We start from the raw sequence: 19185 nt of genomic DNA on the forward strand, positions 1-19185 counted from the left end.
AACTTTGCTTCAGGATGAGAACAGAAATTGTGCTCCGGCAGCGCAGTGGCAGCAGGAGGCCCCATTAGCTAAAGTGGTGCTTCAGGTTAAGAACAGTTTCAGATTAAGAACGGACCTCCAGAACAAATTAAGTACTTAATGTGAGGTACCACTGTAAAGGTAAAAAGTAAAGCACCCCTTGACGGTTAAGTCCAGTCAAAGGTGACTATGGGGTTGCGGTGCTCATCTCACTTTCAGGCTGAGGGAGCTGGTGTTTGCCCACAGACAGCTTTCCGGATCATGTGGCCAGCATGACTAAACTGCTTCTGGTGCAATGGAACACTGTGGCGGAAACCAGAATGCATGGAAATGCCATTTAGCTTCCCGTCACAGTGGTATCTGTTTATCTACTTACACTTTGATGTGCTTTCGAACTGCTAGGCTGGCAGGATCTGGGACAGAGCAACGGGAGCTCACCCCGTTGCGGGGATTCGAGCTGCCAACCTTCTGATCAGCAAGCCCAAGAGGCTCAGTGGTTTAGACCACAGCACCACCAGCGTCCTACAGCTATAAAGGTAAAAGGTAAAGGACCCCTGGATGGTTAAGTCTAGTCAAAGGTGATTATGGGGTTGCACCTATACTGAGGCAGCACTGGGTGTTGAACATTTTGCACCCCTAACAATTCTCCGCCTGGGGCAACCATCCCCTGTGCTGTCCCACACACATACTAAACCACTGCCAGTAACTGGTATACTTCCTATCATGAGCAAAGGGGGAAGATCCCAATTTCATCATGCATTGTTTAAATTGATAGACGAATTAAAACTGTTGGGATTTGAAGAACTTCCTTGGTTGCAACTTTTTAATTCATTTTCAACAGCACAAAAAGCCCGGCTGAATTATTATGTCTGCAATGTGCTCAGAAGGGAGCATATCTAGCTCCTCTTTGCCCCCCCCCCCCCAATGTCTTGACCCTGCCTTTGCAAGAGAAGCAGCTGCAGCACTGATTTCCAGGTTCTCTCACTTCTCCTGTGTTGGTAGTGGGCCACTGCTGGAACACAGAAGCTACCACCGTGGCCACATGTCTCTGTTAGCGAGGCTTGGGGGACGGGGACGGGGACGGGTGGAGCACCTTACTGTTTTGCCTCAGGCTGCCCCTGGTGCACCTATTGAATTAATCAACCCTGCCAATAAAAGCTTCCTGTTTGAAGGGCAAGTGGAGAGTCCAAGTATTGTGTGCAGCCCTTCCCCAGAAGCTGATTAGATGGCAGAGTGAAGATCTATTCCACATGGAGATGTTCTTGATCAGGGAAGATGCTGGGCCTTCACTGCTAGCACACACACACACACACACGTGTGCATACCACATGACCACTTCATAGTATTACTCCAGCCTAAGACACAAACAGCAGAGCATATTTCTGAGCTGTACCACATACAGTGGCGGAGGAAGCCTTTTGGGCACCTGGGGCGGTGTACCCACTGGTGGGGTGAACTGGCTACAGGGAGAGGGCGAACCACCCATAGGGACAGGGTACGCCGTGCCACATGGTACCCATAGGGGCTAGGGACGGGGCGTGCAGCGCCATGCACATAGGGATGAGCAGAGGCAGAGCTAGCAGCAGTGGTGCTGTGCATCCCAGGGGTGTGTGCCGGTGGCGACATGTGTCCCAGCTGAGGGTGCCGGCGACGGGGAGCGTTCCGAGGGGGCGCCACCCACAGCAATGTCACCCCCCCCTCAGGGATGACACCCAGGGTAGGCCTCTCTCACCGCCTCCACCTTGCTTCGCCTCTGACCACATAAGGCTGGAGATGGAGGCTCGTACAACTGGGGACAAGGCAATAAAACTTATCATTGGGACAGAAAGCTGACTTAAGAAATTGTTTCAATATACTGCTGATTTTACACATAGTGATGTGTATTATACCTGTATTTATTTTTAAAGTTTGACTTTATCTGTATTTGTTTTGAATATTTTATATTGTCGTATATAGAGAGCTTAGAGGTTTTTTATGATTAATCTGCACGATCATATCTTACGCACATTTAACTTAGTTTCAAGACATCCTTCTGGAGCTCTTCCCAATCCATTTTTGTTTTAACCCTGAAGAATTTAGGACAGTCAGCAAACCTGGCTGCCTCACTGCTCACCCCCAACTCTAGATTGTTAAAGTTAAAAAGCGGTTGTCCTAAAACAAACCCTTGATGGGTACCACTTTCTACATCCTTCCGCTGGGAGAACTGTCTATTTATTCCTCTTCTCTTTGCTTCCTGCTACTTAACCAGTTCCTGATCCACAAGAGGACCTCTCCTCTTATTCTATTACTGGTAACCCTTTTCAGGAGTTTTTGTGGGGTACTTTTTGGAATTCAAAGAACACTATGCCAACAGCATCACCTCTGACTATATGCTTGTTGACATTCTCAAAGAACTCTTAATAGGTTAATGAGACAGGACTTGTCCTTTCAGAAGCCTTGCTGATTCTGCTTCAGCAGCTGCATATTCTGCCATATACTTCATTAGTTTATCTTCAACCATACTCCCCATCCGTTTTCCTGGAAAACACATAAAGCTAACTGTCCTTCAATTTCCAGCATCTTCACTGGATCCCTTTTCAGAAATTGGTCTCACACTGGCCACTTTCCAGTTTTCAGGTATGTTGGCTGGTTTTGGGGGCGAGTTGAATATTTTTGTTAGAAGTCATTCTTCGGAACACGAATGGACCTGATTTGAAAAGTTTATAAATATAAAATTTAACTGAAATAGTTACCCATTTCCTAAATTTTGTTAGTTTTCCCTCATCCCCCCATTTCCCCGCCAGTCACTTTCCCGTCAAATCACTTTAGAAGCCATTTTCGTCCAAACAGGCCTGTAATGTCTGGTTTCAATGTTACATCCTCCGTTTTGTCTAGCTCTACCCATTACTGCACCTTTGAGAACTTTAAAAGTCCTAAGCAAACAATCAGCAACACACCATCTGTTCAGGAGTAATAGAACCGGAAGCACGCAAGTCCACGCACCTGCTAAGATCTACAGTCAGAATATTTATATTTACTTTTATTTGAGTTGATTGTTCGTGTGAAGTTACCCCAGTGAGATTGAGTCAATAACAACATAGAGATTTACCCAATTACTGCTTAATTATAGCTATTATAAAATCAATAACCCTTGTATTTTGATCCTAAAATCTCACACCTGCAACAGTTATTTGCCTTGCATAGGGGCTCATTTTCTAGATGAATGGAGGCTTTCACTGTGTAAATCATTAATAATACTCTTAGTTGCTATTTAACAGCCTCAGGCAAATCTGGAAAAAGATTGTGTGTGTGTTTTTAAGCACAAGTAGCAAACTGGAGCATACATATTTATTTTCAGAGAAAAATTATAATCCTGAAAAACAGATTGATTAAAATGATAGAATATTGTCTAGCACAATTTTCAAATAAAACATGCATTGACATTTCATGGTCTACCTACATATCAGAAATGCAGATGTATTCCTATACTTATGCAGCAGTGATGTCATTAAAAACAAACACCCCAATCCACAGAATCATAGCATAGACACATTCCTAATTATAAAGCAGCTCACAGAACAGGTATAAGGAGCTGCTTCTTTAATTAGAAATGTGTATAAGCTATTATTCCACAGCAGTGCAGGAAGCGATACGGGGAAGGGAGGAAAATCAGCTTCCTGAGAAGCTCAGGTTTCATTTTCTCAAAAGGTTTTCTAGCCCTCATGAGGGTAAAAACTAGTTTGAAATTATGTGGGCAACGCTTGCAGAAATCTCAAAATCCAGAGGCACAATTTACCCCTTGCCATGATTAGCTATGCAAAACCAAACAAAAGCAGAATTATAATAACCCAGTAAAATATAGAGTGGCTTACATTGAAGTGTTTATGCAGCTCACAAAAATTCATTTTATGCTATTTTTTAAAAAGAGCACATGTAGATGAGGCCATTGGCATACTTGGACCAGCTGTAAAGTATCAACCACAGGTCTTTTGTAGCTTAAATACACAATATTCTTTTAACTGAATATATCAAGGAATGAACCTGAGACTTTACACATACAAAAAATGTGTGCTTTATTAATGACCAAACATTCATCACCTGCCAGGGAAAGAGGGCATGCAAAGTGGTACGCACAATCTTCTGGAAAACTCACAGCATGCCCAAGCAAGATGCTTCTGAGCCCGGCCTTGGCTGGGGAGGGCGGGGTATAAATAAAAATTATTATTATTATTATTGCAAATGATAGAATCATAGAGTTGGAAGGGACCCTGAAGATCCTCTAGTCCAACCCCCTGCACTGCAGGAGTATGCCGCTATCCCACTATGGGGATCAAACCTGCAACCCTGGCATCATCAGCACCACGTTCTAACCAACTGAGCTATGTAGGAGCTGTATGAATGCAGTAGACAAGAGTCACATGGAGAAAAGTGTGCAGACTGCTCTTTGCTGAGTTGTGGCCATCTTTTACGATTAGCTGATTTCCACAGGTAAGATCACTTCAATGGATGATGTCTCTTATCCTCACCTTTAAAAATGTTTATACAGAATTTTAAATGGATAAAGGTAAAGGGTAAAGGGACCCCTGACCATTAGGTCCAGTCATGACCGTCTATGGGGTTGTAGCGCTCATCTTGCTTTATTGGCCGAGGGAGCCGGCATACAGCTTCCGGGTCATGTGGCCAGCATGATTAAGCTGCTTCTGGAGAAGCAGAGCAGCGCACGGAAACACCGTTTACTTTCCCGCTGGAGTGGTACCTATTTATCTTCTTGCACTTCGACGTGCTTTCGAACTGCTAGGTTGGCAGGAGCAGGGACCGAGTAACGGGAGCTCACCCCGTCGCGGGGATTCGAACCGCCAACCTTCTGATTTAACTCTGTGGTTTAATCCACAACGCCACCCGCGTCCCAGTTTAAATGGATATGGTGCTTAATAATCCTTACTAGAGATCTGAGGCCACAAATTTGCCTGATTATTTCAAACCAATGTGGCTCCTTCCTTTTCTTCACTGCTCCTTGCCATGTGTAGCTCTCAGACCTCCTCCTCTTCCATCTGCATAACCCTCTTTACCAGGGGGTGGCTAGCTTGTGATTGTCCAGATGTTAGTGGACTACAACTCCCTGGCCATTGTTAGGAGTTCAACATCTGGAAGGAACTAGGTTCCCCATTCCTTCTCTATACAAAGCCTTTGGCAGCCAAGTACAGTGCAAGACTAGCAATTCCAGTACAGTGGTACCTCGGGTTAAGAACTTAATTTGTTCGGGAGGTCCGTTCTTAACCTGAAACTGTTCTTAACCTGAGGTACCACTTTAGCTAATTGAGCCTCCTGCTGCTGCCACGCTGGCGCTGCACGATTTCTGTTCTCATCCTGAAGCAAAGTTCTTAACCCAAGGTACTATTTCTGGGTTAGCAGAGTCTGTAACCTGAAGCGTCTGTAACCTGAGGTACCACTGTACACTCCTGTCTGCAGAATCCCTCTACCATGTTAACCTGACTCAGTCAATTGAGGCTAAACGTTCTGCCACCTATAGTGGTACTGTGGATGAGATGCCTCTCTTGCAAGCTGCATTCTACTTACACTTTTGGAAAGACTTAGTAAAGACGAGCTATCAGAGAAAACTTAGACTTTCATAAAAAGTCAGTAAGAAATGTTGCGGGTGGGTGGGGTGGGGTGGTACACAAGCCCAGAGGAGCTTGTCTCCAGACTTCTCTGCCAACCTGTCATTTCCCCAAGCAAACTTGCTCTTGCAAAAGAGGATGTGTTGGCAATCTTGGTGGCTGGAGAAAGCAGAAGCTGCATATGGCTCATTCTCAAGGGCTTTGTCAAGGAGATGCATGGGAATTGTAAATTCCAGTGCCTATCAGCACAACTTATGAAACTGAGTGGAACTGGAAACCACAATTCCCATGCTTGTGGCAGTGGATACCCCTGGGTTTACAGGCCTACAAAGCCTTTAAAGCTGTTAAAGAGAGTATAAATGTTGAAATTGGGGCATTCTGGATTGAGCATTTTGGACTCAAATGTGGGTAGTTCTGAAATATTGAAATTTGTCACCACCAGTTGTTTTCACCCATGTACTTGGTGCGTATCATCATCATCATCATCAATATCAATGTGCAATTACCATTCTTTTTTAAATAATGCAGTCAACTCTGGAAAAAACTAGCTTGGGGGACAAAAGGGTGGCAAAGGAAACTTTGAAGGGAGAATGTGTTTAATCCATGAGGAATAGAACCTTCATATACTTGGGCTGAAGGATGGTGGAGCAAATAGGGGGGCAGCAAAAAATTTTACCAGCACTTATAGAATTGTAGCATTGGAAGTGACCCAAAGGATCATTTAGTCCAAGCCCCTGTAATGCAGGAATATGCAGCTGTCCCATACAGGGATTGAGCATGCAACCTTGGTGTTATCAGCACCACACTCTAACCAACTGGGCTATCCAGGCAACCTTTCACTGCCCCTTGGAATCATCCATTCACATATTAGCATACGCCTTGAGAAAGATGATTTACCAAATGCTCCTCAATTTTGGCCATTATCACAGTGAACTGAAAACTTAGCTGCCCAAACCGAACAATGCTTGACATCAGGTTCTTTGTTGCAGTTGCTTGCAAAGCTGGAGTTGAATGAGATGGCTATTGGCAGCTGCTGGATAACGTGTCTACAACTAACTTATCATTTGTTACCGTTACTTTTTTTTTTAAAAAGTGCCATAGAAAACTCTAGGGAAGGAAAAGGGAACCAAAAATAAAATCACGTTTCCCCAAACGACCATTACCAGTAAGAGCAAATTGCTCAATCTATTCCACCTGCTCATATTCTGAAATGACTCCTTGTGTGTGTATTTTGCCCAAGGCCATCCCAAAGAGACTTGTAATGTCAGCATGGGGCCACGTGCAGACTCATTACGATAATATTGTTCCTCTGGTGGAGCTCTAGCCAGCTAATCTGCATCTTATGAGCAAAACAAAATCCCATGTGCCTTAAATTAGTGGAGCACGACCATTAACCTCTCACTTAAAAAGCACAAGTGACACACAATTATATTGATATAGTTAAGCTTAACCTAGCAATTAGACCTTAATGACCAAGACACGGGGAACTTCCTGGGGATTAATGAGTAGAATTCACCTCAGGTCAGCAATTCTTTTCAGAATGGACTAGCCTTTGAAGAAGTCATTGCAACCAGTTATTGTTGTTAGCCTCCTAAGAAGATAGATGCTTGGCCTTTTCTTCTCATTCAAGATGTGGATTCCACGAGGCAGATGAGGAGAAACACACAATTGATTAATTTATTGTTGAAATTACAAAATACCCAATCCACTAACGGAGATACATATTTTGTAAAAGGGCCAAGGGGAGAAAGGATGCAGTTATAGCCTCTTCTGTCCACCAAAATTGCCTCCCGCTCTCCTCATACATTTATTTTTGCTGTAAGGCAAAATTAGAGCCCTGCTCACAACAGGAAGTGGGGACAAGGGTCCAGGCCTAGGGGATGAAAAGGACAGGTGTTCTACTGCCCCAGTCTCCTTCTTCACAGGTACTTCCCTGGCTGAGATCTAGCAACCAGAGTCAGAATTTTATTTGCTCCATAAAGAGCATATCAAGACTGAGAAGTGTTGGGGGCTGAGAAGTAAGAACAGCAAATGCGTACCGCTGTGAAAGACAAGTTACAGTGGTACCTTGGGTTACATACGCTTCAGGTTACAGACTCCACTAACCCAGAAATATCACCTCAGGTTAAGAACTTTGCTTCAGGATGAGAACAGAAATCGTACTCCGGTGGCGCGGCAGCAGCAGGAGGCCCCATTAGCTAAAGGGGTGCTTCAGGTTAAGAACCATTTCAGGTTAAGAACAGACCTCCAGAATGAATTAAGTACTTAACCAGAGGTACCACTGTACAGCCGAGCAGATGAAAGCTTCTCTTCACCAAATGGATGGTCTTAGGAACATAAGGCTTCTCAGCAGACGATGGAATGAAGAAGGGAGTCTTGAAACTGGCTGATCTCCCAAAATCACCTCAGCTGTAAACTCACTTTGCAGCTATGGTTATGCAATTCACATGAGGAAGTAGAACCAATTTCATAACAACTCTCTTCCCCGGATGTTGAGCTGGCAACGTCACAGGACCTGACCGAACGAATTCAGCACAGGTAAAACTACAAGAAGCCCGCCTTTGCTTTTAAATCTTACAAGAAAGGAGATGGGGATAATGCCTAGACTAGAGAAGCCTTTCTCCTCTGTTCTGTTAAGCCAAGGCCTTTGTTGGAGCAGTGCCTTGGATACTATTGAATTCCAGACACATGGATTTAGGCTTTTGTAGGATAATTACCAGGGAGCACCTATTCTAACCACCTTGTCCTAAGCTTGTTTATCATTCCTCTGTACTCAGACTCAGTTCCACCACCACCACCCCCCAGCTTTGTCTATATTGTATTCACATATATTTATCGTAAGAAAAGGAAACCAACTTATGTAAGCCGGAGAAGGTGACAAATGGGGCTTAACATTCTCAATGGTTTTCTACACAAGGCTTTCTGGGATAGGGGTTCTGACCTCTATTCACTACACCTGATCCCTGCAAGCCATGTGGCACTCAAAAAAAGATAAAAATTTAAGTTTCTAGCAGTGGAGTCTTATGAACAGTTTCCTTGTTCTATGTAGGAATGTGTTGCTTTCACATATAGCTATGAAATTCTACATGTGACCTCTCACATAAAAGCATTTTATACATCGATATTTGGTATATTTCAACTAACTTGGGACAATTTCCTTCTTTCCTATCTCCAGCTATCCTTACACATATTTCTCCATTAGAGGGAGTCAGGATCTGTAATGACTCAGAACTACTGAGCCACAAACAGAATTATGTTCCTCTCGTTTGTTTTTTACAGCTCGCAAGCCCCAATATTATGAAACTACTTAGGAGCCTATAAAATTAGAAGCAAACAGTTACGATTTATGAGCTCAAGTTTAATTTCAGAATTGTAACCTGAACATGCAATTAAAAGGTTAGAAGAGCTTGAAGGTGTTGTGTGGGACGAGGCAAATCTACACTTTCTCAGGACCCATTTCCAAATGTAATGAACTTGTACAAGATTTATGATCAAGTACAAGGGGGACAAATACTGCTGTTGGAGTTCTAAGGTTGCAGGATTCTAGATGCTCCACTCCATTCCAGCTTCTCTCACAATTGCAGGGGGTTGGACTTGATGACCCTCGTGTTCCCTTCCAACTCTATGATTCTAAGTGAGAATTCTGAGCTCACTGAGCATGCTCAGTCCTCACTGGGCTACTTTTGGGGTCCCTCCCCTTAAGCGGTTTTTTTCTACAAGTGTTTTATACTATGCAAACTTTGGTGTCCTCTCAAGCCCTCTTGTGCTTTGATGGCACTATTCTGGCATTGTAAAGAACAACACTGAGAATCAAAATGATTATTAGTATGAATGTGGATCTCCTTTTTTCAATTAAAAATGCATTCTGCTTGGTATTGTTATCCCATTCTGAGACTGAGGCAGCAGCAGACTTTCTCCAGTTAGCTTTGATTCACATCTTCGCAGATTTAAATCCACATTAATAACACTGGCAAGTCCTAGAGGTATTATTGCACAATTTCAGGATTTTGCAGTCACTTCATTGATACCATTTGAAATAATAATCAAGGAAGGCTGCTGTAGAAAAAACACAGAAAAGTTCCATTACCAACAAAAATACTATATTCTCTGCAACAAACAAATTTGTTGAAAAATGGGCTATTATTTGCAACATTTTGGAACCACTTATTTCAAGAAAACATCCACTTAAATGTTGTGTTTTCTTTGCAGTTACAGTTTTTGTTACAAAACAAAGAAATACATACTTGAGCAAAAAAACCAACAACACCTACAACCATAAAACAGTAACTTTTGGCAGGTTTGACATATGTTTTAACAGCATTGATCAAGTTAAGCAGAACAAACTGATGCTTATATCATAAATTGTCATAATGATTTCAGATAACAACATGGTTTGGATGACTGAGTCAATCTTCCCTCCACCTCATCTGCACGTTTACTTATTTGGTATTATTTTTATTCCTTTCTTCAGCTGTAAGATCAGTAATTAAAAGCCTTTCAGTATGCTCTCACTTCAGCAAATGACTGATCTTCATGCTTTTCTCTTAATGCCGTTGACTGATATGCCATTGTCCAGTTTTGCACTGACTCTGTGCAGAAAAGCATGTGTCGCAGCTTTTTCTGATATTGCAAACTGGATGAGTAGCTCAAATCTAAAAAACTGAACACTTAGAAGTGAATTCAGATGTCCACAAGCGTTTTTTCTTAAGATTCAAAGCTGCTTCTTTATCATTTAGAAAGGGTCTTTCAAATTACACCACAAAGAACATTGTTTCAGTGCTGGATTGTCACAGAATCTGCTAGATCCTCTTTCATTTCTTTCTTTTTTAAAAATATAATTTTCATTATTACAATTTCCAAAATCACATTGACATTCAAATATACATCTCCACTGTTAATATATTTCTTTATACAGTGGTACCTCAGGTTAAGAACTTAATTCGTTCTGGAGGTCCGTTCTTAACCTGAAACTGTTCTTAACCTGAGGTACCACTTTAGCTAATGGGGCCTCCCGCTGCTGCCACCACACGATTTCTGTTCTCATCCTGAAGCAAAGATCTTAACTCGAGGTACTATTTCTGGGTTAGCGGAGTCTGTAACCTGAAGCGTCTGTAATCTGTAATGACTTCCTTTCTTCCCCTTCCATTTAGTTTACTTTCTCCCTTTATTATTCATTATATATTATATATTATACTGTTGAATTTACCTTAATCACTTGTTTAGTTATTTTCCAAATACTCAAAAAAATTCCCACTCCTCTTTATATACCTGATCTTCTTGCTCTCTTATTTATTAGACCTGCTAACTCTACATATTCTATCATTTTTGATTGCCAATCCTCCTTATCGGGGACCTCACTCACCCACCATTTTGGGGCTAAGAAGAACTGAGCTGCTGTAGCGGCATACATAAATATATTTTTTTCTGATACCTGGGTACTTCCATCTGTACCATTCCCAAAAGGAATGCCTGTGGGTTATTTTTTTTAACATTTAGAACCTGCTAGAGCCTGAGCTGACCCTGCTGTGACACATGGCAACAACAGGCCTGATCCAGGTCTCTTTGCTGCAGCAGCAGTTGCATCGTTCGATTAAGCCCTGCTGCTCTCAGCCAGCAGCTATCAGCTCATTTTCTTTGGATGAGATAGCACTGGAACTTATAGTAACTTTGTAATATTTCTCTTATTAACGAATGCAGTAGAGCATAAGTAGAGGCATTCAGATTAAATAGCAGCTCTGCTCCCCGCCCTAACAACACAAAGTAATTTTTTTTACTGCCAGTTGTTCCACCTTCAGACAAATCTGATGTGCACCTCTTTTAATGGATTGCTTTCCGCACAGTTGCTGTGTCTTCAAAATTACCTTGGTAGTTTTCAGAAAACAAAGCAATGTACTTTGTGTATGTTCACCATATACAATTTCTTTATTCTTCATTATGGACTGCTCAACGAAAGCAAAGAGACTTTAAATGCTTTTTATGTGCCTCTCTCGCAATATGCCATGTCTTCTTAGCTTTCTGTTATAATGCTGCTGCTTTTTTCTGGCATTTAGTGCAACATATACCATGTGGTTTATACCACGCAGGTCTAGGGCTCATTGTTCAGGTCGGCAGTTTGAATCCCCGCGACGGGGTGAGCTCCCATTGCTTGGTCCCTGCTCCTGCAAACCTAGCAGTTTGAAAGCACATCAAAGTGCAAGTAGATAAATAGGTACCGCTCGGGCGGGAAGGTAAACAGTGTTTCAGTGCGCTGCTCTGGTTCGCCAGAAGTGGCTTAGTCATGCTGGCCACATGACCCGGAAGCTGTACGCCGGCTCCCTCAGCCAGGAAACCCCAGAGTCGTTCACGACTGGACCTAACAGTCAGGGGTCCCTTTACCTTTATACCATGATAATATGCCTTTTTGCCAATGAAAACAGCAACATTTATATATGTCAACATTCAGTTGCTTCTTGTCCCTTTCAAGGTGTTGTTATTGTTGTTAGGAATATATGTAACTTAATGCTTTCACCCATGGATGAAGGATTCACGATTCTCAGGTCAGGAAATCATGAAAGCTTTATTGATAAAATCACCACACGATCTTAGCATCAACTCCAAGTACAGGTTCAATCGTAAGGAGAGTTCCAGGATACATGGCTAGGCATAAGCAAAACTGTTGTCTCCAAACTGTTGACACATACAGTCCAATACCTAGCTGTTTCCTGCTTCTGATATATTTAATGCAGTGTTTATTGTTTATCTTTTTTGCCATTTATTTCTTTCTTTCCCCTCCCACTTATTGTTACCTGCAATTCTTTTCCCCAGTATTACTGCTTCTTTTCATTCCCATTGCTTGGACAAGACCTCCAGGCTCCACAGAAGCCTTCTCAACTATTACAGCTTCTCTGACTCTACTTATAAACGACATTGACAAGCTCTTGGGTTTGTTTGCAGCTTTTCGATCAGTAGCATACATGCTAGCCAAGCTTCTGTTATTGTGGTTTTAAATAACTTCCACGCATCCTAAAGAGAATTGGCCCTCTTGACACCCTCTTTTAACCAATTAACTCATTCCCCCCCCCCTACTTTGGAATTAAATGTGGCTATGCCTTCCACTTACATATTTGTTAGCACGGTGGTTACTGTTTCCAATCAGTCTGACAGCACATATATCTCACATCAGATCTTGGGCACCTCTTGGGATGCAACCCTGGACTGAATCCTATGATTAAGTGTTCCAAAGCATTTACTGTATTAAAAGGATGTAGGTCTTTCTAAGAATTCCAATGTGCACTTTCCCAGTAACTGAAAATAAAGAACCATTTCAAGATTATTCTCGTAGCTTTGGCAAAGGCATGATAATACAATCCTCATACCAAATCTACCTTCCTCAGAACAAAGCAAAGCATGGCAGGTATGTTGCTGCTACAGTTCTTCCCATAGGCAGCATTCCTCCCCTTTTTCATCTATGCCATGTCATGACTTCTTGCATATTCTGCCCTATCGTTAATTATATGACCTGGAAGACTTACACCATTATTCTTTATGGAAGGATCATCCTGAACCCAATGAGTCTAAGCTCCTGATGGCTTTCAAATAGAAAAGAATTTAAAAGTTGATCTGCAAGCTTTCTGATATCGTGGCAGTTTTCCAGTTCCGCAGTGGATTAACTGTAGATCATCCTACCAGCTTTGCTTCAACCAAAATTTCCCCATGCTATATAAACCCCTTTCCCACACCACCACCCTGTTATCCACTGAAAGTAGCCCCAGATTTGGACATTTTTATCCCTGAAATGCTTCTTTGGAGATCCTGAATTTAAAAATCTTAGCTAAGTTTTCTTCTTCTTCTAGGACTGCAGCACTACTTTTCTCAACAGCACTGGGATCAACATGCACCAAAGCCGTGGATTTCTCTTCTGCATTTTCTAGATGGCATTCAATATCCATATCCTTCACACCTTGCAGGCAAGCCACCTTGCAGTAAGCATGCCTGTTACAGCTCCACCTCATTGCTGTTCATCATCAAATGAACCCCTTTTAAGCAACTCTTCCACAGTATGATGCCTTCCTATCCCCAAGGCTCCATTCTCCATCACAACAGATTATATTGTGCCATAACCTTGAAGATCTCATATACAGACCTCTCTTAGCTTCTCCAGGTTAGCTACCCTAGCCTCAAAGGAACAAAGAGCCAGGAGCTCATTGTCTTAGGGACACACCAACAATTTGTTCCCTGCCAGCAGCTAATCATACATGTGATGCCCTGTACATTACACAGGAAGTTACTTACTCCTGCTGGCTTTCTATCTCCATAACTGATTGATTAAACTGAGTATAAACCTGTTTTAAATTCAAGAGCAAAGGACTAAACCCAACAGAGTTAGGCATGGTTAAGCCTGCTGAAATCAGTAGGATTAAGCATGTCTCCATTGGATTTATGCCTAAGTATTTAAAGGGGCATCATGAATAATATAAATACTGTTGGCTGCAAATATATTGCATAACCTAAGTATAATCAAGTAAAGAATGCTTTCTTGAGAAACGTCTTCCTGAATATCTGAAAACTTTGTAGTTTGTACCTGGAAGAATTGGGTTATTTCCTTCAGCAAACACCCTGTATTCTCTTAGAAATCTACTGTGATTTGCAGGGATAAGACGGGATGGACAATCTATTGCTGGACTACAACTTCCTTCATCCCTGGCCATTGATCATGTTAGCTGGGGCTGATGGGAATCAAACAATATTTGGAGGGCCACAGGTTATCCACTCCTGCCTTAAGACCTATGCTACAAACAAACTTAACAGCCACAGATTCTTTCCAATGAATTTTGGAGTTAGAGTCTTTGAAGTGTGGGAAGCAGGCAGGAATCTAGCAGCCTTGAACACAATTTTACTATCTATAAAACTGAATTCTAACCAAAACCTTTAAAAACAACAACCTATAGTTCTCAGATTTCACTGCAAGAAACCAAATTGATCTTAGTTAAAACACAGTTGGTAGCATACAGATGCCTTAAGACTGGATGTGCTGTAGAGAGCAACTGATCTCTACTGGATGAGGGGTGACCCATGTATTTGCTTCATCTTTCAAATGTCAGGAGATGTGCTGGAAGCATAGCTATATTCATGACAGCTGCGCTTTTAGAGATGACAATGGCCATAAAACGTAAAGTAGGAAGAAACACGGAAGAAGCTGGACAGAATACATGTTTTGCTGGTGTGGAGTTCTCTTTCGTAGCCCAGTTTTGATCTGAGAGATAAAAACTGTTAATGTGCTTTATGGAAAATTTGTCTCAGAAGGGGGTGGGGAAACACAAGTTGATAATTAAGAGCAGGAAATTAAGTTTGAATTCTGATTCTGAAATCTCACTTGAAATCAGCCTTTCCTACCACAAGCATTTGCCAGATGTGAAGTGTGGCTGTGAACTGAGCTGTTTTACAAACCTGGCACTGGAAGGCTATATTCCCAAACAAATTTTGGATTTTCCACTTATGTCCCAGTATTAATCACAGCTTCCGTGAACTCATCCACAGTTCACAATCTTACATAATGCTCCTATTACTCAGCTACTTTGAGGAATACACAGCTTGAGCAGTTTTCTCGCCTTAAACCAGTGCACATAGCCTTCCAACTAGAGGGGGGGGGGGGCAATATAGCTTTCCACAAGCAACTACATTTTTTCGAAGTTATAAAGCACATAAACTTTAAATGCATATGAATGGGGTGACTTTCACCAACCAAGCGCGAAAGTCTGTCCCTAAGCAAGCTTACTCCAGATGAAAACAGCCACTGATTTCAGAATTGCAGCCTGAAACTACTACAAGGCAGTAGGACACAACTACTGAGTTCTTAAGCAGCTGAGAAGTCGGTGGTAAATACAGCAAGTAGGGTTGGCACTTTTGGTTGGGCAAAATATGGGGCAGGTCAGGCAAAGAAAAGGCAGGTTGTGGGGGGGGGGAGAATTGGGGGACTTAAAAGTGCAAAAATGATTTCAAAGCAATCTATTGCAATGATCAAATGGAAGCCAAGTTCAAACTGTAACAGCAAACATTCCAACAACAATCCTGAAAGGAAATCCTCCCCACCTACTGAATTTCTGCCTGCGGGAAGGATGAATGTAGAAACCCAAACAAAACAAAACAAAAAAGAGAAAGGGAAGGGGGAAGGGACGAGAGAGACAGCAACAAGTTCTGCTTCTCTTCCTCACAGAGCTTTGCCTCCAACATCGTAACAAGGTTTGCATAACCCCTCATCGAGGTACAGTGAATTTGAGAGATCGTAAGTTTTGGGGAGCAGAGAAAAGAAGCGGTGCCAACTTGAATATAAAAAGTGGGAGGGGGGGCTCCCAGGTAAGCCCCGCCCCACATAATCCATCACATGACGCGCTGCACACACACTATGTGAATGGCAATGCCCATCAAGTGGGGATGGAGGGGCTCACCCCCTTAAAAACGTGATTGGTGGGGTGAAGACCCCCTCGGCCCCTAGGAGTCGGCTCCTATGGAGAAGAGTATTTACACACGCGGGCAGCAAAAGCGAAGTGGGTTTACAAAGCGGAGCCACTGACGGCGCCCTCCCTCACCCCGCGAGCCGCAATTCCCACAGACCCCTCGTGACCACTCCACGCGCGCCACAGGCTCCCCGCTCTCTTCCCTCCCGGCAGGCCTGGCGCGGCCCTCTCCTCCTCCTTCTCCCTCCCTCCTCCTGCCTCCTCGCGGCCGCCGACGTCGCCGCCGTCGTCCTGCGCGAGCCGCGCCGCCCGCTTCCCTTCGCCCGTGACTCCTCCCTCCCCTTCCCGCTCTGTCCCAGGGCTGACATCACGCCCGGGGTTTCCATCGGACGAGGGGAGGGGAGGGGGGTGAAGGAAAGAGGAGGAGGAGGAAGAGGACGCTGTACGGAGCGGCTGCGGCAGCGTGATGGCGGCGGCGGCCGGGAGGACTTAAAGCAACGGCGTCGCGCGCCCGCTCACCTCGGGGTGGTTTTTTTTAACCCGTTCTCTTCCCTCCCGCCACGCTCTTCCCTATTAAACCGCTTCTCTCTGTTTCTGAGGGGGCTTGCGCTGCTTCTCCCTCCCTCCCGCCCTCCTCTTTTTTTTGTTTCGGGTAGGCCAAGAGGGAGGGCCAAGAGAAGCGGCAGAGGGAAGAGGAGAGAGGGAAGAGATCCCGGCAGGCCCCGGAGCGCTCCTTCCTTCCTTCCTTCCTTCCTCGAGACCCGGCTGCAGCGCTCTCCCCCTCGCTGACTCCTCAGGAGAGGCCCAGGCAGGCCTGGCGGTAAGTGCGGCCCGATGGAGAGCGAAGGAGGAGGGCAGGCTGTGGGGATCGGAGAGAGGCACGCCATACCCGGCCTGGGCGCCTTGTGTAGGCCGCGGTGGGGCAATGGAAGGGCGGAGAGGGAGGGAGCCAGCCAGCTAGACGGGAGTTGGGAGCCGAGGCTCCGGCTTGAGAGAGGAAGGAAGGAAGGAAAGGGCCCGGCCCAGGCGGTTTCGCTCGGTTCTGTGTGGAAAGCGGGTGAGCTGAGGGGGAGAAACGCCGCTTTTGTTCAGCCGCTGCGCCTCAGGCCGGTCCGTTTGTCCGACCGCCTTCGCTTTCTCGCTCTCAGCCCCCGCCCTCCACCCCCATATAGAGGCTCGCAGGAGCCGACCGCGGTGCTGCTGCTGGTTGTCTTTTTCCCCCTCCTCCGGCTTCCCCCGCCATCTCCCTTTGTTTACCAGGCGGCCGAGGAGAAGCGGTTATGCAGGACGCAGCGAGGCTTTCGCAAGCGGGGTGAGGAGGGGAAAGGCGGGAGGACCGCGGCCAGCCTAAAAAAGAAGCGGCGGCAGTAATAGTGGGAAAGGCGCCCCGCGAGGAGCAGCAGGAGACACCCGCCGCGATAAGGGGGGAACCGGAGGGAGGGGAGAAAGCCCATTTGTTTTGGCACCCACTAAATCCACGAGGCCCGCTGCTCATTGGCTGACAGGCTGGCTATCAGGGACTCGGTGCGGTGCCTTCCTGCTGCTCTGATCAGTGGCCCCGCCTTTTGCTTGGGTTCCCTGAAATAAATATATATATATAACTGGGTTGATTGAGACCAAGTGGATGATCTTTGCTGCTATGGTATTCCCTGTTAGCTTGTATGGTGCCCAAAGGACGCTGACTTTCTAAGTAGCTAGAAATTGCTCTTGTGCTGGTGGCAGTAAGAATGAGCAGCACGAGTAATTCCAGCTACTTAACAGAGCTGGCTTTAGTATAGGATTTTGAAAGGGCAATGCCATAGAAATCATAGTTGGGATCTGTGATTTGTACATTTGCTGTGGGTCAGGAAAACAGTTTTGTTATAAATCAGTCTTACCTATGTTTAATTGCAGTTTCAGTTCTCAAGTAAGCAGACGGGAGACTGTAATCTTAACGGGAGTGAGCAAGCTGCATTTTACTGGTGCTGCAAATTTGTAAAATGGTTCATGTATGCATGTTGCTTACAACACAGTCCTATGTATGTTTACTCAGAAGTCAGATGAATTGTTATAATAGGACATGCTCTAGTGAGTTGGTTTAGGATTGCAGCTTTACTTTCAGAAGAAAAAAGTTCCAGCCTGCACCAGCACTACTCCCTTGCTTTCCCTTGGCACTGCCACTAATGGCACTGCTAATTAGATCAATGTCAGAATGCTTCAAAAAGAATCAAATTGGGTTTTCCTGTGTATGAAGTTACTTAGCCTCTGAAGAATAATACTGACCCTGCTGTATGAACTTACACGGTAAAGATCACTGAGAGAATCCATTATGAGTGTTCACTGTCAAACTAGGACTGGAGAGACTCAGGTTCAAATCCCCCACTCAGCCACAAAGCAACATTGTGCCAGTCACTATCTCATGGGTTTGGTGTAATTCGAAAATGGATGGGGGATGGGAATGCAGGGTTATAAATGTAACAAATAATTCAAGAATCTGATGAATTGCACATATCCAGCTAGTTTACAGCAGTATCCTCAAATAGATTACAGATTTGTAAACATTTCACATCTTTATTATTTGTGTATTCATTTTTAGGGTAACTTGGGAAAAACAAATAACCGCTGAAGTTACATGTGAAATATCTGAAGAGCGAGGAAGACAACTCTCTTAAGTGGACATTTCATATCCAGCTTCCAAACTGGAAGAACTTTATTTATATTTTTATTTTGGTGAATATTTACAATGAATGGGCACAGTGATGAAGAAAGTGCAAGGAACAGTAGTGGAGAATCAAGGTATGTACTTAAAGATTTGTCTCTGGTAAATGTTACATTTTTGTGAAAGTGAAGTGTTTACCATAATTAAATTGTTTATTTTGAAGTATCGGACCAAGCATTCTTATTTCAAATAAGGACTCTGGAAACTAATTGAATTTACTTAGAAATAAGAGTGTGCACAAGGATCAGGACCCAATTCTAGTGAATCCATTAATGGTGTGCCTCAGGCAGTAATGGAATATGGTTAACTAACACTCAAATATGCATGTCTTTGCAACAACAGTATGCGTAATGGTTTAGATAGAGTGCTTAGCCCAGCCTGTCATACGTATCTGATTACACAGGACTAAGTGATCTCCATAGGATACATTTTGTGACCA

General features: G+C 43.9%; 1 protein-coding gene across 2 annotated transcripts in view; it reads left to right on the forward strand.

The window, feature by feature from the left end:
- The first annotated feature begins 12156 nt into the window (after window positions 1–12156).
- The window catches only part of CHD1 (chromodomain helicase DNA binding protein 1), a 48835-nt gene continuing 41806 nt past the window's right edge, over window positions 12157–19185 (forward strand). For both annotated transcript variants that reach the window (XM_083702179.1, XM_083702180.1), the window contains exons 1-2: window positions 12157–16868; window positions 18624–18823. In XM_083702179.1, the coding sequence (XP_083558305.1) occupies window positions 18771–18823 (53 nt within the window). In that variant the 5' untranslated portion in view covers window positions 12157–16868; window positions 18624–18770. The remainder of the gene's footprint in view (window positions 16869–18623; window positions 18824–19185) is intronic.

Source organism: Podarcis gaigeae (genome assembly GCF_964106915.1).
Source record: "Podarcis gaigeae genome assembly, chromosome: 11".
Taxonomy (NCBI): domain Eukaryota; kingdom Metazoa; phylum Chordata; class Lepidosauria; order Squamata; family Lacertidae; genus Podarcis; species Podarcis gaigeae.